The sequence below is a fragment of the Amphibalanus amphitrite genome, unplaced genomic scaffold, assembly GCF_019059575.1.
Source record: "Amphibalanus amphitrite isolate SeventyFive unplaced genomic scaffold, NRLGWU_Aamphi_draft 001734F_arrow, whole genome shotgun sequence".
NCBI classification, from domain to species: domain Eukaryota; kingdom Metazoa; phylum Arthropoda; class Thecostraca; order Balanomorpha; family Balanidae; genus Amphibalanus; species Amphibalanus amphitrite.
Window position 1 is genome coordinate 29,162 of NW_024883227.1, and position 26,004 is coordinate 55,165.

General features: G+C 53.6%; 1 protein-coding gene across 1 annotated transcript in view; it reads left to right on the plus strand.

The window, feature by feature from the left end:
- The window catches only part of LOC122374892 (transmembrane protein 132E-like), an 80,787-nt gene that overhangs the window by 26,995 nt on the left and 27,788 nt on the right, over positions 1-26,004 (plus strand). The window contains exons 3-9 of the mRNA XM_043353951.1: positions 8,187-8,348; positions 12,644-12,857; positions 14,148-14,291; positions 18,588-18,691; positions 19,625-19,747; positions 21,644-21,719; positions 22,932-23,114. Coding sequence (XP_043209886.1) covers positions 8,187-8,348; positions 12,644-12,857; positions 14,148-14,291; positions 18,588-18,691; positions 19,625-19,747; positions 21,644-21,719; positions 22,932-23,114 — 1,006 coding nt within the window. The remainder of the gene's footprint in view (positions 1-8,186; positions 8,349-12,643; positions 12,858-14,147; positions 14,292-18,587; positions 18,692-19,624; positions 19,748-21,643; positions 21,720-22,931; positions 23,115-26,004) is intronic.

A 26,004-nucleotide genomic window follows, 5' to 3' on the forward strand; every position in this document is an offset into this window, starting at 1 on the left:
CTGCGCTCGGTGTTGGAAAAAATTCGCCAGTCTGGTCTCGCCCTGTCTCCCGAAAAATGCCAGTTTGGGAAGCGCACCGTCGAGTATCTCGGAACCGTCATTTGCAACGGCCGCGTCAGCATGAGTGCAGCTCGAGTGCAGCAGCTCCGGGATCTCCCTCCTCCTCGAGACGTGCACGAGCTGCGCCGCGCCCTGGGGTCGTTTGCGTACGTCCAGCGTTGGATCCCCGGCGTGGCAGAGACGGCACGTCCCCTCTATGAAGCACTGGACAAGGACGGCAAGAAAACGCTGAAGTGGACGGAAGAGATGACGTCATCTTTCACCAAACTGAAACAGCAAGTATCGGAAGCAGTCGCACTCTACTTGCCTGACTTCAAGAAGCCGTTTGTGCTGGTAACTGACGCAAGTGACTCCGGAACAGGGGCGATGCTGGCTAACAGAGATGGCCAGGATCTGAAGCCACTGGGATTTTTTCATCACGCGCTTTCCGAACACGAGAGACGATATAGCACGACGGAGAAGGAGCTTTTGGCGGTAGTGCTCGCTGTGAAACGGTTCCGGATATATTTATCGAATGGTCCGTTCTCGCTCATCACGGACCATCGTGCTCTTCGCTGGTTGAACTCGCTCGACGCTGGCGACGAACGGGGCCGGCGTGGACGGTGGATCGATTTCTTGCAGCAGTTTCAAATCATCCCGGTTCACAAGGCTGGCAAGCACCCCGATATGACTATCGCCGACTACCTATCCAGAGTGGGCCCCAACGGTGACCTCGTGGCTTGTGTGACAGCAGGCACTCGACAGCTGGAGCCGGATCTGTCGACCACCGTCTTCACCATCGAGCAGCTCCGGGACGAGCAGCGGATGGACCCGCAGATCTCACCGGTACGCGCAGCCCTGCTCAGCGAACAAGACCTGTCAAGTAAGTCACCTGAGGCCGCCCGTACGCTTTACCGTTTTAGGCGTCATTTGGTCATTGGCAATGACGGCCTGCTGCGCTATCTGTTTAACGGTGGGCGCACCCAGCTGCCAGTTATCCCCAGAGCTATGAGGGCTGAAGCGTTGCGCCTTGTGCATGATGCGCCTCTGAGTGGACATATGGGGCGGGATCGGACTTGGAAACGTGCCCGTAATTCATTCTGGTGGCCTAACATGAGACAGGACTTGTCGAATTATGTGAATGGATGTGAAATGTGTGGACAGAATAAGCCGCCGCAAACACCTGGTCGTGCGCCCATACAGCGCACCACCTTCCCGAGCAGAACACTGGCAAAACTTCAAGTCGATTTCGCAGGCCCGTTCCCCAAGACCGCAGCCCACCCGTACCGCTATGTCTTTCAGATCCAGGACATCCTCAGCCGTTACCTGATGCTGCTGCCAGCTGAGGACTGTACGGCTGAGACGGCTGCCCGTTTGCTGTTTGACCATTGGATATGCATTTTTGACGTCCCATATGAAATATCTTCAGACAGAGGACCGCACTTTACGGCTGAGACCTTCCGTTCTCTATGTCGGCGGCTGGGAATTCGGCACACACTGGGCACGCCTCTCCACCCACAGGGGCAGGGCCAAGTGGAGCGTCAGAATCAGCTCGTCAGGAATCTGCGCTGCATGTGTTCCAATGATGTGCGTCTATGGCCATCCAAGCTTCCTCAGTTGCAGTTCAGTCATAACACCGCCGTCAATGCTTCCACAGGCTTCTCTCCATTCGAGCTGCTCTTCGCACGGTCGGCGCGACGTCCCGAGACCTGCATCAGCGACCCACCTGCCGCCTCCGAGACTGAGCCGGTCACGTCTGGCCACACTCCTGCGGAGGAGGTAACGCAGAGGCGACAGCTGCTCGACCAACTGCAGCGAGATGCTCAAGTAGGTGTCGAACGGGCGCAACTGAAGCGGGTGGAGGAGAGTGTCGCGAGGGCCAGGGGTCAGCCGTTTGAGGTTGGAGACTATGTTCGGCTGCGGTTGACGCCGGCAGAGAGGGGAAGGAAAGGGGGAAAAATGTCGCCTGCTTTGTCATCATTGTACAGGGTCATTGAAGTGTTGGGCAATGGTTGGTCTTACCGTCTTCTCAAAGTGCAAGATAGCACCAAGGCGAGAGTCGAGAAAGTTAGGCATTTCAATGACCTGGTGCGTTCCGCAGCTGAACCTGAGGGAGCCGAGGCGTACCGACCGGTAGTCTACGTCGACGACGACGACGCGGAGTCGGACGACAGCGCGAGCCGCAGCTCCTCCAGTGACGGCGAGGCCGCTGGAGAACCGGACGGTCGTCCTCGCAGGCATCGCGAGCCGCCGGAGCTGCTAGTCGTGGAACCCTGGCGAAAGACTTACCGTGTCGAGAAAATAAGGAGGGGAGTGTGATAGTATTGTGTAACCAGGTGGGGCGCCACCTGGTGGGATACAGTGCGCCATCTGTACGTGACCGTGGCAACTACCCTGTGACCTGTTGGCGGCCAATACAGTATGAATCGAGACGTCGTGCCGATTGTGTCAACGTTACTTTTGATAAGCTTTTAAAATGACCTCGGCTATTCGTATGCCCATAAATTCCATATTCATTTTGTTGCAAATTCTTTCGGGTTTTTTATCCTTACAAAAACTATGACGAATCATCAACTGCATTCTTTATGTACGTGCAATGTCCACACCATCAAAACAGGTCAATTCGCTGTTAAGCTTCAGGGTCCTTCACAATGAATGTTGCTTTTCAAACGACGATGTTTCAGTGACATGTATTACAATATGGCTCATGAGTATTACCTCATGAGACAGCAGAACAGTAGGACTGATGAACATATAACTTTCAGTTCAGCACCCTTCACGGGTTCTCCACTATGCCACCCTTCCGTCTGACTTTTTCAACCAGATTCTCTGGGATCGCCGTCCGGCCAGGAGTCGGGGCTGGTCTCGTGTTTCCAGTCTTCTGGAACCTTTCTACTACCCGTTTGAAAGACATTTTTGACGGAATATCCTTCCTCCTTTTAAATGGCTACCGAAACTCCGTCGCACTGCGGTCAGACTCCGCAAAGCACCGTAATGCATGACCACCCATACCGCCTCATCATCTGTACACGGCGCATTGACCCGTTTTGACGGTGTTGGCATTGCACGTCCATACTGATGGAACCGTTGACGGTTTGTAAAAAAATGTAAGGACTAAAAACCGCTACAAATTTGCAGCAAAATGCATATCAAATTTACGCGCTTACGAACAAGTAAGATCTTCATTTAAGCTATTCAAAAGTAACATTTATTGTGAAACACCCTGTAGACGAGCTTGTGGCGGAGAGTGACTGTGGTGTTGTTCACTACTTGGTTAACAATACCAGTGCGCCGAGGTGTCTCTCGGAGCGGCTCGAGCGCCGCAGTGACGTCTCTAGTAGGGAGACTCGTGCCACTGAGAGCGACCTGCTCCAGCTGCCGAAACCCCGCACCGAGCAGGCGCGGCGGTTCTTCCGGTACCGCGCCGTTGCACGCTGGAACTCACTGGCCCTGGATGTGCGTGACAGTAAAACGTCTGCTGGGTGTCGCAGGCGCTTTAGGAGGGCGCTTTAGGCTCTTATAATGTGTGATACCACGTCATACGTGCTGTACTTTTTTTCCTTTAACATCTTTACCATTCAGCGTATATGTATTTATGTATTGACACTTGGACAGAATAGCCGTGAATACGGAGTTCCAAACGAAATAAATGATGATGATGATGATATTAAAAAAAAAATCATGGCATCAGAGCTGTGACGAAAAATAAGTGGCCTAAATCCGATGAGAAAACTGGATTTGGGGGTACCCCATGTTTGGCTTCTGAGCCTCTGGTCCCCCAATGAAAATTTCTTAGAGGAGGCCCTGGCGTGGCTCGTAAATTACCGCTTCCGCAATTGGAGGCCCCTAATTGCTTGGAGGCCCCCACTAAATGGAGGCCCCCTTGGACGTTTGGGACCCCAATGGTGATGTCAAAGTTTCACCCATGCTCGGCTACCATTTCGATAACTCTCAGCCAGCACGTGTCGGGGGCCTCTTTGGGCGCGTGCCTGCAGGCTCAGATGAGGTGTAGGTAACGACCAACGTAGCACCATTACCGCATTCCCAGGGGTGCGTTATCCGTCCACTAAGGTCACGGCTGACGGCCTCCTGATGAGCCTCAGTGGACACATCAACTACAGTGCCAGCAACGTGGAACTTGGGTGTTATCATCCTTGTGCCACAAGCATTTCTAGTGTTCCAAAAAGCAATGTAAAAGTATTGATCTGGTATATGATCACTGATCAGTAACCACGGGCGCACTATTGAGTGATTTGGCCGGCGCGCGTGCCAAGAGGACGCGTCTAATCGCGTCAGTGTCGACGATCGGCAGTTTCCAGTCGACGTCGCTCGGGCCACGCACCCGCGCCGCAATCGATGGAGGAATCGATGGAGCCGACGTGGCGGCTTCACAAACTGCGCTCCGTGTGGGCGGGCCGCCGCTGCCGCCGCTGCCGGTACCGCCGGTGGCGACGGTAGTGGAGGGGCGGTGCCGCCGCGCCGCCCGGGGCGGCGGGGGTGGTGGTGAGGGGGAGGGGCGGTGACGCTGATGGTGATGCGTCGATGAGGAACGGAATCGGCACCTGCTGGTGGCGTGCTGAAGAATTGGAAGGTGCGAACGGTGCGTGCTGATGGGGACTGTAAATGGTCACGACTGACGATCTGTCTATGACGGGACTCTGAGCACACGCCACTCTGCGATAGCCGGGTGGAGACGGTAGGTACGCGGTGCGTCGCGCCCGGCGCCGCCCAGTCGATAGGTGCCGTATCTGGCGCCAGTGTTCGCCGTCACTGGCGGCCGATCATCGCTCACCAGTCGTGTCAAATCATGTCTTCATTCATGAATCATGTGCAGCACGCCGCTGAATTGCAAAGTGATCTCTGCACGCTGTCGAGGCATTTGAAGACAAGGGTTCTTATCGCTGCTGACAAATTTCCAGCAGGCGGTATTATGTCGACAAGGGTGACAGTGATGCTTGCTTATTGCTCGTGACTGATGGCATACCTCCCTTCGCACCGAGATGGCCTAGAGAAGAACTTCCTTATGCAATATGCATGACACCGTCAGCGAATCTGCAATTGAAATTAGCGCAGAATAACACAGTGTTCGCCTCTTTTCGTTGATTACAAGCCATTCTTCCGGGCTACATTAAAGCTTTCACATTTCAACGTTTGGCCACCATCCCTGGTTTTACCGATGCATTACACCAACGTCCACTGGCATCGTATTTCCTCTCCCGCCTACATTTGGAGCTGGCCGGTTCAGCCCGGATACCGCCAGGTTACAGGGAACAGTTAGCTGTTGCCAATGCCGAGCCCGTGCCGGTGGGGTGTTTGGTTCCCACGTCCCAAACGGAGCCGGTGTACCTCGACAGCCGCAGCTCCCTAACGGAGCCGCGGTGTAACTCGACAGTTCCCGTGTCGATAATCCGCCAGGCGTTCGGACCGGCCGGCGGCGAACGGCAGAGGGACGTAGAACGGTGGGTGGCGGACGCAGTACGGTGGTCGATGGTGGGTGGTGGGCGGTGGACGGCAGTGGGGACGGGACGGTGGGTGGTGGGCGGTGGACGGCAGTGGGGACGGTGGGTGGAGGGCGGTTGACAGCAGTGGGGACGGTGGGTGGTGGGCGGTGCCTGTGGTGGCTGGCAGGTGGCGGACGCAGATGCTCAAAATAGGAAATACTGGTTAGGTGCACCTAACTAGATAAGAGGGAAATTAATTACGCTGAAGATACTACATTGCTGCATTGCGTCGAACAGCGAACGAATAATGCATTCAGTCGGCCACCCACTGAAGTGAATCTCTCAGAATCCAGCAGATAACTGGGGAAACAGGGGAGAGTGTGTTTGTTTTCCAATTACGCCTCCATCACAACTTCAAATCCCTACAGACAGAAACCCGGTTTCATCCTCGCAAGGGAAAAAGGAAAATGACGAACACTGCTTAAATATTTCTGATCATGTTTCAAACGATCTTATACGAAATTCTGTTTGAAGTAGATATTCGACAGAAAGTGCTGTGTCAGAGAACAATCAACAATGGTTCACAATGTCAGGCAAGTAATCTTGTTTAGATGTAAAACGTTTCTAATGGTGACGCACTCTTCAATCCCGCAGCAGACATCCTGAATTCCCGTTCTAGTAAACACAAATACGCTGCGGTCTACTTTCTACTACTATTGATTTTCGCCACTCACAACGATCTTCATGTGTTTATTTTATAAAAGTTAAAAAGACGATTCGAACTACGTTACTACGCATGTCTCAAGACATGAAAACTGGAAAGCCTCATTGTTCTCATTGTTCTACATGCAACAGAGTCCATTTTTGGGCAATGTGCGACAGAGCAGTTTCCTCGTGACCCCGCTCAGCTCATTGCACATTGCACGGTCAAGTCATGTTCATGCCACAGCCGACTAACTGCCCTTGCCAGAAGTGACCAATGACCTCATCAGACAGTGAAGTGCAGAAAGTGAAACCAATTGTAGGCGTGACCCAGTGCCCGAGGGCTGCTGACTAATACGCTCGGCGGCTCCACGAGCAGTGGCCTGACAACATGCAGGGTAGGCGGTATGGAAATTGTGCATTGCGCACTCCGTGAAGTTGCGCTAGAAGGGCAATCAACCGTAAATAATTACATGATATTTTATGAGCATTGTTGCAGGCAGTCTATTTATTTCGTTATCACGAATTCGACATCAGTTCATTATCGTTTCTCATAGTCAACCCACTCTGGCTCAAAGTCGTTTCTCTTATAACTTCAATGCGAGGTTTGTGGTGCGCCTGCGTTATTCGTTATTCGTTGCACTATTATTGCTGTTATTGCTATTATTGCTATTATTGCTGTTTGGGTGGGTGCGTCTCACAATTGATGAATGTGAACGAATATGAAAAATACGAACATTGAACACATACATGAGGATGAGCGATTAGTTGCTTTCGACATTAGCGACTAGGCAATCTAACAATTTCCTCGCAGAGCCCATAACTTCTCAGACCGCCTGTGGATTACGTCAGAGACGAATTGAAATGGGCCACCCTGGAGACCGGCCGCCCGTGCTTCAAGTGACCACACCTCGCCTCACTGACACCATTGTGACACTCTGCATGGGTCACTTAGTATCACACTCGGTGCTCACCTAATTAGGCAAAGAATGGTGTTATACAACGACGCCGACCGGTTTCCCAACCTGGCGTTATCATATCTGATAGGCACGATTAGCAAGCTTGAATAGGTGAACTGAATGTGTTGACGACCAAAATGGCGGTTGTTTTCGAACAGATAGTGATGCAATGCACCCCATTTCTCTCTCTCTCTCTCTCTCTCTCTCTCTCTCTCTCTCTCTCTCTCTCTCTCTCTCTCTCTCTCTCTCTCTCTCTCTCTCTCTCTCTCTCTCTCTCTCTCTCTCTCTCTCTCTCTCTCTCTCTCTCTCTCTCTCTCTCTCTCTCTCTCTCTCTCTCTCTAACTCTCTCACCCTCGCTCTCTTTCTCTCTCTCTCTTTCTCTCTCTCTCTCACTCTCTCCTCTTTCTTTCTCTCTGTATATCTCTTTCTCTCTCCTCCTTATACTTCGCATCTATATTCCTATTTTTCATTCTCTCCTTCCTGCGGCTATCCCTTTCTTCTCTTTCTAATGGAGTGTCCCCTGTTTATGCACTCATTTCCATCCTCTTTTATTCAGCCCCACTTGTCTTCGCACCCCGTCCATTTAGCCGCCACCCCTGCGCCGCCCGACCACTTAGCTCGTCTGGGTTCCGCCCTGCAACCGGCGCCGCCCTCTCTTCTTCCCCTTGCACTCATCTCCTCCACGCGGCGCACAGCCCGTAGTATGCGCGTCTGCAGTGTGTGTGAGCCCCTCGTCCCGCCTACTTCCGAGGGCATGGGCCGTGACTGGCGGATGGCGCGGCTGTCTTGGACGAATGTGGTGCCTAACGTCGCCGTTGTCTGCTCGTGTCTCTGTCACAGCCCGCGCTGTCTGACCCTGTCGCAGTCTGCATGTCTCTGACGTCGCCGTCGTTGTCTCACCGTCGTCTCACTGTCTCCGCCGTCTGCTCGTGTGTCTGACACCGCTGTCTGATGTGTCTGACTCTCAGCTGTCTGCGTGTGTCGTCTGTCTGATGACTGCTGTCTTCTGCGTGTGTCTAATTCCGTTTCCGTTGTCTGCCGGCAGGGCCCGCGTGCGTCACGGCCTGCAGGTACTTGGCGCCGAGCTGGCCTCTGAACGCTGGAACATCAGCGTCACCTCCAGCAAACGGCGCGGAGCTGTCACCGTGACGGCGTACGGCCGGCAGGGCCCGCTGCCGGCCGTCACCGAGCCGTCCAACACAGACGGGTGAGTGTTGAACCGTCACGGAGTCATCCAATACAATACAGACGGGTGAGTGTTGAACCGTCATTGAGTCATCGAATACGGGTGAGTGTGACAGACCCGGCCAACACCGATGGGTGAGTGTGGAACGGTAGAACCGTCACGGACCTGGCCAACACCGATGGTTGAGCGTGGAGCGCCGCCAGCCGTGCTGAGCGCCGCTTCCACGGCTGTGATTAGGTGCGATGTTCGCATTGACCATTGCCATCGATCAGCTCGGATATGGGCAATCTACCGCGTCAGGGCGGCGGTGTGCATCAGCCATGTTCCGGGGGTCATTGGACGGGCTGGATGAGCAGCGCACAGCGTGACTCGCATGCAAATCATTCAACAGCATTCGACGATACAGGTGTAACACTTCGAAACTTAGCAAATCTCCAGGTCGATGTTACTGATATCAATGCCTACATGCAGACAGCCAACAATGTAGGGACTAGTGAAAATAACTTTACAATTATTGCCTTAATTGCTACCACGTTAGTTTGTCAAATTTTAACAACTAAGAAGGGTCTTTGATTCGATAATTTTCTTTTTTTGCGAAGTATTGAATTATTTTTTTTTTTACCTCGTTCAAATATTTAGTCATTCCTTTTTTCTGCGTCATCTCCGTTCCGGTCGGGGGATGGTCAGTGGGGCGGGCTGCGATGCGCCGGTCAGTGACCGTGCACTGACCCTGATAGCCGGGCGGGGCGGCCGCTCGCAGGCCACCCGATCGTGATTTGATGCGCGTGCAATTTCATCGTGCAAAGCGGGTATAATATTCACGGTGGATCCGCCTGACAAAGCGTGCAATTTCGTTGGTAAATGAGCGAATTCCACTGTACTATTTGTAGTCTTGCCGAGTCGCCGGCGCGTTTTATGCTGCCTAATTCCTACACTCATGTTTCAATTGATGTTATCAAGGTGTTCTGCTATCAGATAGGGATCAGCGGATTATTTTAAATATGGAATTGTTGTACTGGGACATGGTAAATATTCAGAAACGAATTATTCGACACCAGTAATATGTATATGATCGGTAGCTTTCGGGGGCTGCTGCCTCCTTCATCAGCCTGCTTTTTAAATGCATTTTTAAATGCATTTTTAAATGCATTTAAAAAGCAGGCTGATGAAGGAGGCAGCAGCCCCCGAAAGCTACCGATCATATACATATTACTGGTGTCGAATAATTCGTTTCTGAATATGGATCAGCGGATTGTTAATTGTAACCGAGGACCTGGAATAAGTTTTCCCGACATATTTAATTCGCAAACACACGCACGATTATCATAAATATATCGTTGGCCAGCAAGTACTAAATGTACTCGCACCAAACTAATAAATTGCATACGTCAATTCCACTAATAACCCTCCACCGGAGCTGGTTGTTTGGTCTGGACTGAGGGTGGCCTCCTCTCCCCGATCCTGTCACGCTGCCCGCTGGAGTCGTGTCCACTCGGCTGGCTGGCGGCGGGTGTTTGCTCTCCGGTGATAAATAGAGCCGCCATCTGCCCCTCTCGTCTGCTCGGCGCTGTGGGGACGCACGAGGACACGAACACAGCGAGCGCCGCCGTGATTAACTGTCCGTTTCCGGTCGATTGCGCTCCATGAAAGCGGCCCGGTCGGTGATATACCCGAGGTGCTCTCCATACACCCCGCACCCCTACCTACCCATCCAGCGCGCCACTCACTCCGGAGTACCACAAACAGCGCCGCGCGCGTGGCCGGTCGTATTCAGTGCGCGGCGGGGGGGGGGGGGCGGGGGCGGGGAGGGTCCATCGATTATGCACGTGCTGGCGGTGTGGCGGGCCGCCACCGCCTGCTACCGTTTGGAGGAGAAGGGGAGAGGGAGGGAGGGAGGGGAGAGGGAGGGGGGGGGTGGCCGATCGGATGGCCGGCCCTCAGCCGAGTACCCGCCCCTCCGAGTGGAGGGTCAGCGCTGATATCGGGCATCGGAGGGCGATCGGATTACGAGTGATCTGAACGACGGCAGGAGTGGCCGCAGAGGAGGAGAGAAGACCTGGATGCATTGCAGCCAGGGATGCGGAGCCGTGGAAATTTCAGACGGCTCCGGCTCCGGCTCCGGCTCCGGAGAAAAAAATCGGCTCCGGCTCCGGCTCTGTCTCCGGGTGAAATGTTATGGCGGCTCCGGCTCCGGCTCCGGCTCCGAGTAAAATGGTCCGGCTCCGGCGGCTCCGGCTCCGGCGGCTCCGGCTCCGACTCAGTACATCCCCTACGCAATCAATTAAATACGGGTGGAAGAAAAATTGGATTGGTTATACGCGTTACTCTTTGCCATGACCGGCTCACCGCGTCCCTGCGCAAACGCACCTCGGAGAGAACTGGCAGAACAAAGGGCTAGGAAGCGATGGCATTGGAAACGCAGTCGCCGCGAATCGGAGTTCAGTGAACCATCGTAAGCTGACACCCGTCTCGGCTGCATTGGGGGGTGAGGGGGGGGGGGGATGAGACGGTGCTGGGAGTCGCAGTCCACTGCACTGGTTTGAAAACAATGGCCGTCACCTGATGACTGGTCCTCATGTTCTGGGGATGCAGTAGACGTGGGGGGGGGGGGAAGAGCAAACAGGAAGTTGTTTGCGTACTGTGGGATACTGGGGATATTCGGATTTTTTCATTCACTTGATGGCCCATGACGTAAGTACCATATGTTTTACTGCCTTGTACTGTCAAACCGAACTAGGTCAATTATTTTTTTTCCTCTTCAAAAAATAAGAAGGAGCCGGAGTCGCCCCCTTTTTTGGCGGCTCCGGCTCCGGCTCCGGCTCCGGGCTATATTGTTTCACGGCTCCGGCTCCGGCTCCGGCTCCGGGCAAAATATGCCGGCTCCGGCGGCTCCGGCTCCGACTCCGGCTCCGGCTCCGCATCCCTGATTGCAGCACCGATGCACATGCAGCTTAACCAAATATAGCAACTAGCAAGGAATGTGATTTTAATTATAACGACGCGTTTAAGGACACTGAAATTCGCTTCCTTTTATATGAAGTAATCCGTCTCCGTCTGTCCAAAAGGCCTCATGTAACCGCTCCCGTCCCTGTTCTCCGGCTGACGGGGTGCTCAGTGAGGCTCAGCTGTATAGTAGGCGTGGGGGAGGGCCGGGAACAGCGAGTGGGTGGGATCGGGAGCACGCGCTGTCGCCGGCCTGACAGCGTCATCACTCAATCTCCATCGCCCCCGCGGCCCCCGAGCGGTGCTAAGCCGCCTGACGCCAGGCTCGCGGGCGGGTCGTTTTTGTTCTGACCCGCTCTGGGTCGGTGTCGCGCTGAGTAGCTGCTGCACTGGGTCTATAGGTGCTGCACTGGGTCTATAGGTGCTGCACTGGGTCGGTGTCGCGCTGAGTAGCTGCTGCTCTACAGGTCGGTGGCTGCAGGTCAGCTGGTGTGGTTACATCCACTGCAGGGAAGCCTGGGGGTGAGCCCGCTCTGTGGCGGCTGCGGAGAGCCATACCCTGCTCCTATGTATATCCCACTGTGTGCACTGGCGCCGTGTGTGGCTGTGTGTGCCAATCACACGTTACCAGGTAGCGACGCTATCTGATCGTTCGTACGTACATACATCAGGTCAAGGTGCCGCTGTGCCCGCATCAATCTGATCATCTGCACTCGGTATGTCTCCTTGAGCTGCGGGCAAAAACAGCGCCCGGTGCCATTATGCTCCACTTACACTCGATTGAAGTCCCGCCGGGCAGAGCGCAGGCCACAGTATGGTGCTCTGCCCCCGGTGAATGGCTATACAAACCGAGCGGCGATGTTTTGCGGCCGGCGGAGCTGAATGTCAGTACCCGGAGGCCGGCCGAGCCGCGTACCTGCCGCCGACAGATACTCACCGACCGCCAACGGCAGCCAGATTGACTGCGTCATTAATTCACGTCCGAATCGGGTCGGAAGCGGTCGCCATTAATTACTGACCAGTCCGCGGGCCGTTCGTTATTTGGCGGCCATCTGTTTTCGTAGACACCGACAGGTTTGGACAGATGCGATCGATATGGTGAAGGAGCGCCCTTTGAACGACGGAATTCACAGTGGGAGGGACGCTGATCTATTTGTGTGTGGTTTTGTGTGTATTTTTGTTGTTGGTTTTGTATTTTGTTGACGAAAAGCGTCGCTCATGATGAAAATATTTACACTTTTGTTTGATAATAATTCGGCCGACACGCTTACCTGGAGAGTGCAGCTTTGCCTTAGAGCATACAAGATGTCCACACATCCTGCTGCTCCGTAAGGCATGCGAGGTGTTAACGCTGCCATCATGTCCTTCCGCAGGGCGTACGAGGTGTTTACGCTGCTGCTGCGCGTGGAGGAGCACCCGGAGCTGCGGGAGGGCGGCAAGGTGATCTGGAGGCTGCAGTACCTCTCCGGAGGACGGCCGCAGGACGGGGACCCCGCCGGGGACCAGCGCAGACACCCGCGGAGGAAGATTGTCACCCAGCTGAACCTGCAGAAGGACGACACACAGATGGTGCTGCCGATGGCCAAGGTGAGGCGGCAAAACTAGACCTCGTCCTGTTTGTTAATTTTTCATTCAAAAGGCTGACTGTTTATTTCACCAGTCATTTGTTTCCATTTTGTTGCAAGTCTTGGCGCGGTGTTTAGAACGTTTTCAGTAAATGCGAATTTGCACTGGGGGAAAAGCGTAGATGCTGACGACTGCATCTGGCACGGCCTTGCATGTGGCATTACCGCGCCCCGTTGCGGTTGTTAGGCTGCCGGTGTGGAGCGCGGCGTTTGTAGCATTAGGACCGTGTTCTGTTTGACCGGCGTGTTTTACTGCTGAGCTGCCGTGTTTTGCCGGACGTCGGGCCGTACACAAGGAGTGAGGCCGAGCTGAGGTCAGGCCGGGCTTCGGCTGTACATGCTCTAATTGGGAGCCCCGAGCCGGGCATTCCAGAAGGGATTATCACCTCACCAGCATTCCTTTGAGCGTTCTCGCAGAGCCTGTGGTTTCCCTTTCGAGTATGTAATCTACAGTAATTGCGGATGAAATGCTGGACATTCTCGCCTGCAAACATCCCTGGCGGGCTGAATCCCGTCCCCAACGTGTAATGACATCGTCGTCACTGAAGTTTTATTTATGGTCAGTGAATCGCTTCATGTCACCGTCATAGACCACTGTATTACTAATATAGAGCAGTCGTCACCATGCATTACGCATTTCGTTGACGATCGCACAATTATGTGGTCCCTTTGGCTTTGTCGCTGTCGTGTCCAATGCTGGCCGACAATCCATTTTTTTTTTGCTGCCGAGTCCGTGTACGAGCAATGTATTGACGTTGTTTTTCCTGAAACTGTGGCCTAAATTACGGTAATAGGTTCGGCATTTACCAGTGCGTTATATGTCTGGCGTTGTTACACTGATATTGTTGAACTGTGCACGCAAGAATAACTTCAAATGACTGTCATACCAAATTTCCTCATCGAGGCAGGCAATATGTCAACAGAGTTTAGGTATAGCGTTGAGCCCTTCATGCGGAGTCTTGCAAACAAAAAGCAATGCGAAACGTATTATTAGGATATCAGCTAAGCTTCAACGCAACCGAAGGTGACAAAATGGCGTTAAGACATGGTACTTTCTTTTGGTCTAAATTAACAGGCTATACATATAGCATCGGTTTGGCATTAACCGAATTCCTTACCAAAACTCTATGATTGATTTTCGACTTAGTTCATTGACCTCTGAGTTTACAATATCCCCCGATCTCTGATGTCTGCCCTCTGACCTCTGACATCCCATCTCTGATCACTACCCTCTGATCTCTCTGACCGGCAGACGACCGACCTGGTGAACACGGCCATGCTGACGGGCGCCCAGGTCACCGAGCCGCTGCGCGTCTTCATGGTCAGCCAGTCGGGAGACGTGGCCGACGTCACACTCAAGTCCTCCTGCAAGTCGACCGACGAGAGCGTCCTCAAGGTGGGTGCCAGTGGGGTGAAGCCGTCTCTCCGGGGATGGCTTGGAAGGGAAACTGCGGACTGCGGAGGTGGGACGTAGCCGACACTCTAATGCATGCTGCTGCTGCAGGCATTTTGCCCATGAGCTTGCAAAGCGTTAACTTGCCCGTTAACTTGCAAAATGCAAACCTAGCCATATGTAGTTCGAATCGGTTCCACCTTCCTATCCACCGTCTGGCTTCTGGCGACTGAGATACCGGTATGCCAATTGGAAATACAACTGGAATACGAATAGGCGATATTTGAAACGGTACGATCAGGTTGGATCAGTTGTATCGACACAGTTTGTAATGTGGTCCCTCGCGCAGAATAATAATGCAAGAAAGGAACCACGCGATCACCGCTTTAAGGAAATACATAGGTACATCATCGATAAAATGAGCGATAAGCAAAAAGTACGATTTGTTGATCAGAGTTTGTATCAGGTGGCATGCCTACTAATTTCATTTTAAAATGTTTAACATTTGTTATTTATTCTGCCCACGTCCCCTTTTGTTTCTAAGTAAAAATACAGTTCTAACATATCTTTATTGTACCTATCATTCTTTACTTTTTATTTGCATACAATTTCGCATATTTTCTTTCTTTCTTTCTTTCTTTCTTTCTTTCTTATATCTTTCTTTCTTTCTTATTTTCTTTCTCTCCTCTCTTTCTGTCTCTCCTCTCTCTCTCTCTCTCTCTCTCTCTCTCTCTCTCTCTCTCTCTCTCTCTCTCTCTCTCTCTCTCTCTCTCTCTCCGCGAAGATATAACGGAGGCGCGGTGTGCAGTAACACGGCAGAGTTGTGTGTTCACTGGCGAGCGGCGGCTTATTTCCTCTCTCGGCGGCGCTGTAGTAAATCTTCACCAGCCCGCGGAATGGTCTGGGACCGTCCCCGCCCGCCGCCGCGGCCCGACGGTCGCAGCGCGCAGCGTAATTCGTACTGATGGATGGAGCTCAGCCCAAAGTCCCCACAATGGAACGTCGGCTCAGCCTCGGCTATGCCGTGGGGTGTTCTACGAGACGGACTTATCTTGCAAATAATTTGCAGTGGATAGGCTGTCATTGCTGGCTCTCTGTCACCTTCATTTATCTCTTTCATGGATTAGCTAATGATATCAGATGGATGGATTTGAGGTGATGGATGTTTCCGATTCGATCCTAGCAATAGCGATCAGATGACGTGCTTATTTCAATGGTCACATCTTTTATCTGTAGACCTGGACTGGGATGTTCAAACCGAGTATTCACAATAGGTGCAACATATCAATCTTACTACGGCCAAGTCCAAGTTGCTTGCCTTCTAAGCCGGATCTGCCGACGCCGTCTTCTGCTCTTTGATGATGATTGTGGTTGGTCAGCGGCAATACATACTCGTATTTCTCACAGAAATAGCCTACTCTTTAACATAATCAGAAATCTACACTCTTGATTCTTTAGATACCTAACCACAAGCATTCACGGTACTCCGCTGCTTTTATTGGTGAACTGTGTATCCAACTACTGTGCGACGTGCGTGTCGTATGAGTAGAACTCGTAAGTTTCTAATTGTCTTCTACGTGTCTGAGAGCCAGGTCGCTACCCTGCCTACGTAAATGTATTTCCACGCAAACAAACAGGAACTAATTTGTTCTTTTCCACAACTGTGGCATGCAAGGCGGTTTTCAAGACGTTACGGATTTGTCTGCGAAAGGCTTAAAACGAAATGAAGACCAAGCAGCTTACCGACCACAATATAGCTTAAACAAACGGTCCGTCATTTTCTTTGCTTTAATCAGCTTTTGCTAAGCACCGAATAGCGGTTTTAAACCGACATGTGGCAACCAAAGCACGCTGTGATGAGTGGCTGCCGCGGTATTTCTCGCGTCGTTGCTCAGTCCGCTGCGGGCCAGTTCCCACGTGACCGCTGCCTGCCCCCGTTCAGTTCCTCTGTTCTCCGTGGGTCACGTTCGCTCCATAAGCGTTCTGCCCACGCGACCTCTGGGCGCGCGGGCTCAGTCTGGCCCCCGATAATGATCCGGCAATGCGCGGCCGGCCCGGACCCAGCGAGCGGCGGCAGAATTCTAACAGCGTGCCCACTGACCGCCGGCCAGCCGAGAAGAGCCCGTTTCACAGCGAGCAAAAGCCCGTGTTGAAAATAACGCACGGCTATGCCTACACATTACACAACTTAGGCTAAAAGCGCTGGAAAGAAGAATGGGTTTGCTTGTTTCTCTGCATTTTTTTGCAAGAAACTATTTGATGATTGTCGGCCTGAATCTATGATCTTTTTATTTGCCCAGTAATACTTATCGCGACGAGATGTTCTACTGTTCTACTAGTTCATGACGCTCTTCTCTGAGCACTACCTACATGATCATTACTCACCAATGTAACATTTTTAAAGTCAATAGGTGCCTGCCTTGATTGGTCCTTTTTCTCTGTGCCGGTTTCTTTTGTTACTGTAAACAAATTAATAATTAATCCCTTCACTGCATTTGTTTTCAACTGGATCAACCCTGTCTTGTAAGCAAGACACCTCTAATCTCTGGCCTTGTGCACGGAGCTGCGCCTGCCTCCTGTGGGTATCGTCTGCGGGACGCTGATTGAAGGCGGCGGGGTGCGGACCGCCGCCGACCGCCGCGGCCGTCCCTCCCAGCGTTATTGGAGGCGACACCTGCTCCCTGGGGGTGGCGCGAGCCCTTGTCGGACCTCACGGCGCTCTCCACACGTCACCGCCGGCCGACGCGTGTCCACCGGGTGGATAAACAACCGCCGAGTGTGGACGGCAGCGCAGCCCGAATGGACGTCGGCCACGCGATGCCGCCCACCCGGGAGCACCCACCAGACTGATGGTCTCGGTTTGTGCCGCTGACCGGGTCTGTCGCGGTGTGTCGCCTGTTGCATTTTGTTGTGACATGCTGCGGCTGTGGCGGTTGTACTACATGCCACGGGTGCCGCCTCAGGCGTCAGCGGCAGTGTGATTGATGACGAATGGGTTTGGCGGGCTTCCTTCCGGCCTCCCACGGGGTTGGCCGCCGCCCTTCCCGGCGCGCCCGCTCGGCCGCGCCGCTAACGTCATTCCTCCTCTGGAGGGGAGACGGCATCCGGAGACCGGAGGGGCTCCCGGGAGCTCCACGGCACCGCCGCCCTCCCACTGACCCGCCGCGCCGCCGCGCCGGCTGGCCTGCGTGGGTCGCTCGCTGTGAGTGCGTGCCTGTTGACGGGCGCGGCGGCGTGTACGGCCGGCACGGCAGTGGTGCAGGCGGCGCGCGCCCGGTCGATGGACGTCTTTGCCTCACTAATGACCCGGCGCTGGGCGCATTATTCATGCAGCTGAGGCGCCGCCGCCTGTCCCCAGGCCCAGCGCCGGGGGCATTTTTAGCCACCGGCGCGGGGGGAAGGGGGAGGGGTGCCACCCGGCCTGACCGGGGTGGCAGCGACAGGAAATGAGCGACGGCACACCGCGGGTCTCGGCGCCACGTGTGGTCGATGACAAGCATTGAGAAAGGTGGCGAGCGACCAGGGTGGGAGTGACGCGGTCTCGCACCTTGTGATACGGGCGCCGGTGTGCATGCCGTTATATTGAGTTTGACATTTCAACTTGATATTAACATGGATGAGATACTAATGAGATAGTGTTATCTCATCCATGATATTACTAAAGTGGAACGATATTTTCCCTGCCCAACACGAAACATTTGGCAAACAAACACTCCAGCTATTCAAACAATTGTGCACAGCACTACCGATGGAGCACGCTATGACAAAACTCATAAAGGGATATTTCATTTTTTAATGACCAATCGGTATAATGTGCGACCCTTTATAGTGATGCTATGAGGGAGAAATAATTCGTACTTTTACTTGATTTGTTGCTAATAACATTGCTTGTTTAACCGCTTTTCTGAGCGATTGTCATCCTATGGACGTGATGAAGCAGACAATGGACACACTGTCAGAGAACAACGCAGACAAATTACCTCTTATGGAAACCTTTTCCGCGAAAGCAACTCTAGTGGCAATGATGCACTTTCCTCGGATGGAACCCCACGGAGTCCGGCTATATTACACCGAGATTGCCGGTGCTACTTCTCCCGCCTCTCCATGGGAGCGTTTATCTGCAGACTCTGGCGACCATTCGGTCCCGCCGGCACAATCAAGGAGCGATGCTTTTGCCGGAGTCCGCGTGTGTATACTCACTGTCTGACTACTAGCGTTTACTGAGTGTGCCCCGTCCAGTGTCGCCATGTCCTTCTGCTGACCGCATTTCCTCCTGCTGACCTTACCTCGCTCCTACAGGTGTCCTCCTCGTGCACGTCGGTCTACCTGGACGGCTCGGAGGCCCGGGGTAGTCAGAACGCGACCGTGATCGTCGACTACGGCACCTACCACGGCTCCGCCAGGTGAGGAAATGGACAGGGGAACCAGAACGCCACCAACTGGTACCCACTTTGGCTCCGCCAGGTGGGGAAAGAGACAGATGGAACGAAGTGTGATGGAATGGGGCGCTCGGTAGGTTATTAGAATAAAACCTTTCATTTGTATATACTTTCTGTGGCCATGTTTGTTGCTCAGCTCTATCGGTGTCAAATAGATCGCGCTCAGCTCTTTCGATGTCGCATTGATCGCGTTCAGCTGTAACGGTGTCGATCTGATCTGATCTTGTCCATGTCTATCGATGTCAAACTACATATGGTGGCCAGATTGGCGCCGATGATTCACGGCCGGCATCTATCTGTCGACCGATAGATCCGCTGGGGATGAACACGTCCCTATAAACTAACCGAGCTGCCGAGACGCGGCTTCGCTCGGTATAAAGTACCGGGAGCCGCCTATAGCAGCTGCGCCTCTCCGCGGCCTTATTGGAGGTCGCCTGAGAAAAGGTCACCGGAAAGGAGGTTCGATATTCCCCCGGCAGCTCTCCGTTCGTGAGCCTGTCGCCATTGAGTTACTTTGTCAATCGCCGACAGATCGTGACGAGCATAGCCAACTCTAAGCCAGCCCACTCGACTAAGGCACTAAGGAAAAAAAAACGCTCGGATAGCTATCCTTTTGGGAAAAAACTTCTATGCACAATGCATATGCGCTGATCCCATTTAGCTGTTCAATTCAGCACGAATGCGGCTGGGATGCTCTCCCGTCGCCTCCCGGACCACCTACCGGGCACAGGAGGCCGTTCTAGATCTCACAGAGCCAATTCCCCGCCTGCATAAGAGGACGTTTCAGGCGGCGTCCCCGCTGAAATCCCGGCGATTTCGGAGCTCCGTCGGCTGATGAATAGATGTCGGAGATTGGCTGTCTGCGCCGCTGACGCTCCGGTCTTGGGCCCGCCTCAGTTTCAGAGTCTGGGTTCCTGAGGAGCCGCTGGATATTGAGATCCCGGATCCAAAGCTGAGCGAGATCCGAGGGTGGAAGGTGCGCACCCCGGCTGCCGGCAAACACCCCAACGATCTCAGCAGGTGAGCAATGCGGAACGGGATGATCTTCAGGAAGCAGTCTATCTGTTAGGAATGATGTCTTGCCCCTAAGACCACGTTCTTCCTAAATTACGATGGATCACAGGGACAGCTCATCCTCTATTCTGTGACGAGCCGTGTCTTTCACCAACCTTGTGGTGAACTGCATGTCACTTCCTGTGGCCCTGTGACGTACTGTGTCACCCTGTCGGTCCTGTGACGTTCTGTGTCACCCTGTCGGTCCTGTGACGTTCTGTGTCACCCACCCTGTGGCCCTATGACGTTCTGTGTCACCCTGTCGGTCCTGTGACGTTCTGTGTCACCCCGTCCGTCCTGTAACGTACTGTGTCACCCACCCCGTCGGTCCTGTGACGTTCTGTGTCACCCCGTCGGTCCTGTGAAGTTCTGTGTCACCCTGTCGGTCCTGTAACGTTCTGTGTCACCCCGTCGGTCCTGTGACGTTCTGTGTCACCCCGTCGGTCCTGTGACGTTCTGTGTCACCCTGTCGGTCCTGTGACGTTCTGTGTCACCCACCCTGTGGCCCTGTGACGTTCTGTGTCACCCTGTCGGTCCTTTAACGTACTGTGTCACCCACCCTGTGGCCCTGTGACGTTCTGTGTCACCCTGTCGGTCCTGTGACGTTCTGTGTCACCCCGTCGGTCCTGTGACGTTCTGTGTCACCCTGTCGGTCCTGTGACGTTCTGTGTCACCCACCCTGTGGCCCTGTGACGTTCTGTGTCACCCTGTCGGTCCTTTAACGTACTGTGTCACCCACCCTGTGGCCCTGTGACGTTCTGTGTCACCCTGTCGGTCCTGTGACGTACTGTGTCACCCCGTGACGCACCCAGGCGCCGTTTGCCATTCCTGGCCGCGGCAGGCGGGCCGGCGCCGCCGCTCGCCGGAATCCCAATGGCCACTCTGGACATAAGCAGCGGCGCGGGCCGCCACCCCGGCATATCCGAGGGAGAGAAAAAACAGCCTGACTCAGGTCCGGATAGGCTTTGGACGGCGAACGGGTGGCGGGGCTAGAGCCAGGACTGAGTGGAACCAGATTGAGTTAATAAAAAATGTGATGAAATGAAATGGCAACATTTTCTTGAACAAATTCGCAGTATTTGAAAGAAAAAACAAACAAACAAGAAACTCGATTTCATAAAACTATGCGTTGTTGGGTAATACCTATGCTGAGACAAAAGAAAAAAGCAGGATGAAACATACGCATTCATGATTCAAAACAGCGCCGGCTGTGTTTATCCTGCCGACGTCATCGTTCTGATGATTCGGTCCGATTCACTGGGCCGTTCAATGCTAGGACCTAACTACAATTATTTTCATTTTGACATCTCCGCCTTCTATATTGTAAATATGTCATCCAGTGCCTACCATACTTTGTTATTACTTCACGTTTCTATGCTCGCCGATCGATCGGCTGTTACTAGACTGAGTTTGCGATCATCAATCAGCATTTCGTCACCCCATTTATCCAGTTCAGTTCCTGCAACCAATCATTCGACGCCGCTCCTGTTCAACAGTCCGTGACGTGTAAGCAATTCGTCGTCGACGTCCAGTGGGTGAGGTCGGCGCCGTCCCGTCCCGTCCCGTCCCGTCCCGTCTCGTCCCGTGACCCGTTCCGTCCCACACTGTCCCAATTCCTTCCCTCCCGCCTTGTCCCTGTCCCGTCCCACACTGTCCCAGTGTCATCCCATACTAATTCGGTCCCATCTTGTCGTCCTATCCTGTCGACGTCTCCACTCCATTAACACCTCGTTAATGACCGCGGACACGGCAGCCACCGCGCTCCGATCACCCCCTCCCCTCTGCCGCGGCCGGTACCGCTGACGACAGTACCGCCACCCGGCTATGGTGACGTCAGTAATGACCCGGGACCGGCGTCGGCAGGCTCTTCACGCCGACGGCGGCCTACCCCAGCGAGAAGACGACGTGCCAGCTGCGCTACCAGCAGACGCCGCTCGAGGTGAGAGAAACACAGCCCGCAGACACGTCCTCGGGCACGCGTCGACGAAAAACGAGAAAAACTAGCGGGGCTCTTCTTTATTCAGTGTGAAGAGGCAATCTTATTTTAACGAAACTGTAGAAATGATTGAAATAATAAGGATAAGGTTGTTGAAAACTTTTCAGCGACTGTGACAATGGCTCCCTCGTAAAGCAAACTAGAGGAGAGGCCGGAAAGGGTTTTAGTTGATTTCGTTTTGTTGTTTGTTCCGTTGGACGGCGGCGCTGTCTGGTCGCGGACAGTCTGTCTCTCGGCCGCTCGCCGCCGGGCGGAGCCGGTCTGGTGGCGGTCGGCTCACCGTCTGAGCAGTCGCCTCAGGTCGTGTAACACCTCTGATTGTATTAGTCGCGCCAGCGCCGCCACAGCCGCCGGCGGCTGCTGCGCTCATTTGCCGCCGTCTCCAGACAGACCCGACCGACAGATACAGGTCCTGAAACTGATGAGAATCGAACACTGACATAATGATGACCGATACGGGCGTCGGGCGCGAGTTAGCACCGCCCTGGGTGGCTGCCGACCCGTTTTATCGCTGCCGGCCGCGGTGTATGTTTACGTTTGCACAGCGGAGGGTCTCGGAACAATGATAGATGACGGTGTCAAACGGTGACAGGCCATATGCACTGCAGACGGGCAGCGAAACATGCTATATCGACGTGTGGTTTTGTTATTGAAGCTGTTCCAAAGGCATGCTGGGAACGAATGAGGTGGTCCGATCACACACCGGTTGACTGCTGATAGTGTTAAAGTAAATAAAGAAAGTCACGTTTGACGAGAGTTATTCGTACACGAATTGTGCTAACCCATGAGCCTTGTTGCCAAGTTAGTGATGATGATATTGATGTAATTTTCACATTTGCTTCTACTGATCTTTATTTGGAGCATAATCAAATACCTATGTGTACTTTTAAAACGAAATGAAATACACCCTCTCTCTGATTTGATAGGTATTCAGCTACGAGCTATTTACGCAGATAAAACAGCAGCCCTTGTGAGTGAAGCGTGACTGGTAACTTCCCTCTGAACACCATTGTTCTTGCCGTCTTCTTTGTATCCCTCTGTGGCTGCACCCGCCCAGGAATGCGCGTGTTGACATCCCGCCTCTGCTCCGGCGCGGCCGCTGCGGCTCGCGGAGCGCGCTGTTGACATCCCTCTCCGGCCACCATCCATCTCCAGGTGTATGCCAAGTTCGTGTCTCGGGACGACAACTCGGGCCGCGTGTCGTACGTGGCCGGCCGCAAGACCTCGCTGCGGGTCACTGACCTGGTCAAAGGTCACCTGCGGGTGGCCGACCCGCAGTTTGCCACGCTGCGGGACAACCTGCTAGTGGGCAAGGCGCCCGGCCGGACTCGTGTGCAGGTGGGTTTACTACAGGGGTAAATTGAATGCACAGGGTACAGGGTTCAGCACACTGCACAGGCATGCTGGAACGATCGAAACGAGCGTCGCGAAGTTTGCGCTACAGCCACGAACAAACACGGATCGCGAGCGATGGGTCGGTGGCGGTGGGCTGCGAACAACGGTACAGGAATTTCCACGTTACCAATGACAGGCTTGAATGGTGTTTAGTGTACGTAATAGACGCCTTCCAGTGGCAAAGGGCTTACATAAAGAACGAGCAGGAATCGTTGCTTGTCCATAAAGAGTGGAATAACCACCGCAGTTTAGTTTTACGTGCTACTTTCCATTCATGAAACGTTGAGTAGTTGCAGGTCGTTTGTAGCTTGTGTGGACTAGGAATTAATAAGAATATCTGTACATAGAATAGAAAAAAAAAACAAGAGAGGGACAAACACCGCCGTCCCCTCTCCACCTCTTTGATATATCCTCCAGTCCTGCCAAACGGTCGAAACTCGGAGTCGAAGAGAGATAACCTGCCACTCGTGACCCTGACAGTCATCTGTGACGGGTCTCCTAGTCGACAGACCGACAGGCTCCCTGCTGAGCGGTGCACGGAACAGACCGATGCAGGCTTTCTAGAATCGGTGGTGCACCGTTGGATGTCGAACCCTCCACCTCCTCCACCGCCTCTGCCGGCGTAGGTGTCTCTGCGCTGGGGCGTGCACTTGGATAATTTTGAAGTCTCCACAGCTCACAGTCTCCTGCTTGTCTCACAGTCTCCTGCATGTCACAGCGTCTCACAGTAGCTGCTTATCGACCACTGCAGACGAGAGACTAACTGTGGGACTGAGTGTTGAACTGACTGGGCATGGCAGGCCCTCCTGTGACGGTGACCGGTCCGAAAGCCGTCTCTTCCGTTCTCGGTCGTGGCTGAGCGGTGACGACCGGCAACCATAGTCGCTGACGCGAAATGGACGGCCGTCGGCCCTGCTCCGTCGCCGTCGACAGCCCCGCCACCGCCTCCATTACCATCCCCACCGGAACAGAGTGGCTGCATCTGTGGCGCAGTGCGGCGAAATGGGACCGGCGCGGGCGTGCACGGCGCGGGGAGGATCTGGAGAGGCTGCGCCGCAGGACGGGCGCCGTTTGACTTGCTGATGATGACACTCGGGCCGACCGCGGCGCTGCTCCAGCGAGCTGTTGTGCAATAGAGACATGTCGATTGACGGTGTCGTACAGGATGACCACCGCATAGACAGACGACGGAGGATCCTGGATAGGCGGAGTTATCGTCGGCTACCAGTCCCGTTTTGTCAGTGTGACATCAACGGATGGCTGCGTTCGGTTGTAAGACACCACAATTACACAGCGAGCGATGGAAACGAACATATTGGATAGTTGATCTCGAGTAAGTAGAATATTTTGTCAGGAACGTTTTCTTGTACCATGAAGGATGACAAGCATGCAGGCGGGATGCTCCAGCCGAAATGGAACAGATGATGCCCGCTTGCCTGCTGATCAATAAGAAATAAAACGTCTTATCATATGTGTCCCTCACCGTCTTTCTCCATCTCCCTTCTTCCTCTCCGCCTCCCCTCTCTCTCTCCCTCTCTCTCTCTCTCTCTCTCTCCTTCCCTCTTTCTCTTACCCTCCCTTCGGTTGGCTCCTTTTTACACACTGCTAGGTATTTATTTCTCAATCTCTGTCCTACCTCTAGCTCTCTTGTTCGTTGCTTTGCTCGGCAATCTGCTGATCATGGCTGATCAAAGCTAATTTGTCAGGACTGGTCAACAGCAGTTTGCAAGGCTCGTAATAACATCTGTACAGTACGTGATTCAGCATAGGGCGACCGTTACTTGGCGGTGCCCTTGGAAGGACCCTAAATGGTTGTTCGCCATATCGAAAGGCTGCATTTATTGTTGGCTGATGGCTCATTGATATTACCTCAGGACAGATATACCTACTGGATTTGGATGTAAAAAGATCTGAGGCTGAATGCAATGATACAAAACATGCTAAAAGTGAGTGTAGGCTTGCGACCTTTTGCCCAAAGTTCTGTGTCGTTCTCTTCTGCTTTAATTTTTAGTAAACGGTAGCCAAGGACGCTGATATCATCATTCAATGTTGTTATTCGCATGCTATTATACATCAGGATGACAGCAATTGTGCAGTGAATTACTTGCAGCAGATAATATATGACCGCTTAGTCTTATTTGCAACCGTTCATAATAGTTAATCTACCCGTATCTTTGGTGCCTGCTCAGTTATGTCTAATGTGGCTGACCGTTGGAACGGCACCGTTACAGGAGGCGATGTTTCTCAATCTGATTCCATTAGATTAAACGGCAGTCTCTGAAAGTCACACACTGTCTAGTTCGACATTTGTTCGGTCTGTTGTCCTAATGTACACAGACTTAAGCTCTATCAACAATGAATCGCTCGTGCGCGTCAGTCAGCCCACATAATCCAAACCCATCTGTGATGTAACGTTTAATCGACGCTGGTAGAGTAGCTGAGTGTGTTTTACCGGCCAGCTGCCCGTGTCCCCGTATTTCAGCGGCGGCCTGAGACGCGCCGAGCCGGCATCAGGTCAAATGGTGACCTCTGTGTGTGACTTAGCATCGGCAGCTGGCGACAGCGGCGGCGGCGACACCTTGGCGAGATGCCACCCCCCTCTCCCCCTACCGGTGCCCTGTCGACAGCTGCCCCACGCGGTTAGCCGGCACACAGCACGCCGGTCGGCCGTATCATAACGGCACGGCTCGGCCGTACCGTCCCACGCGGCCATCCGGTGCATGGTCTGCACGGCCGGCGGCGCGTGCTGGTTGGTCAGTTCTCAGAGCGGAGGCACCCGGCGCGGCGGGCTGGGGCGCGGTGGACGGTCAGAGCAGGGGGTAACACTCGCTAA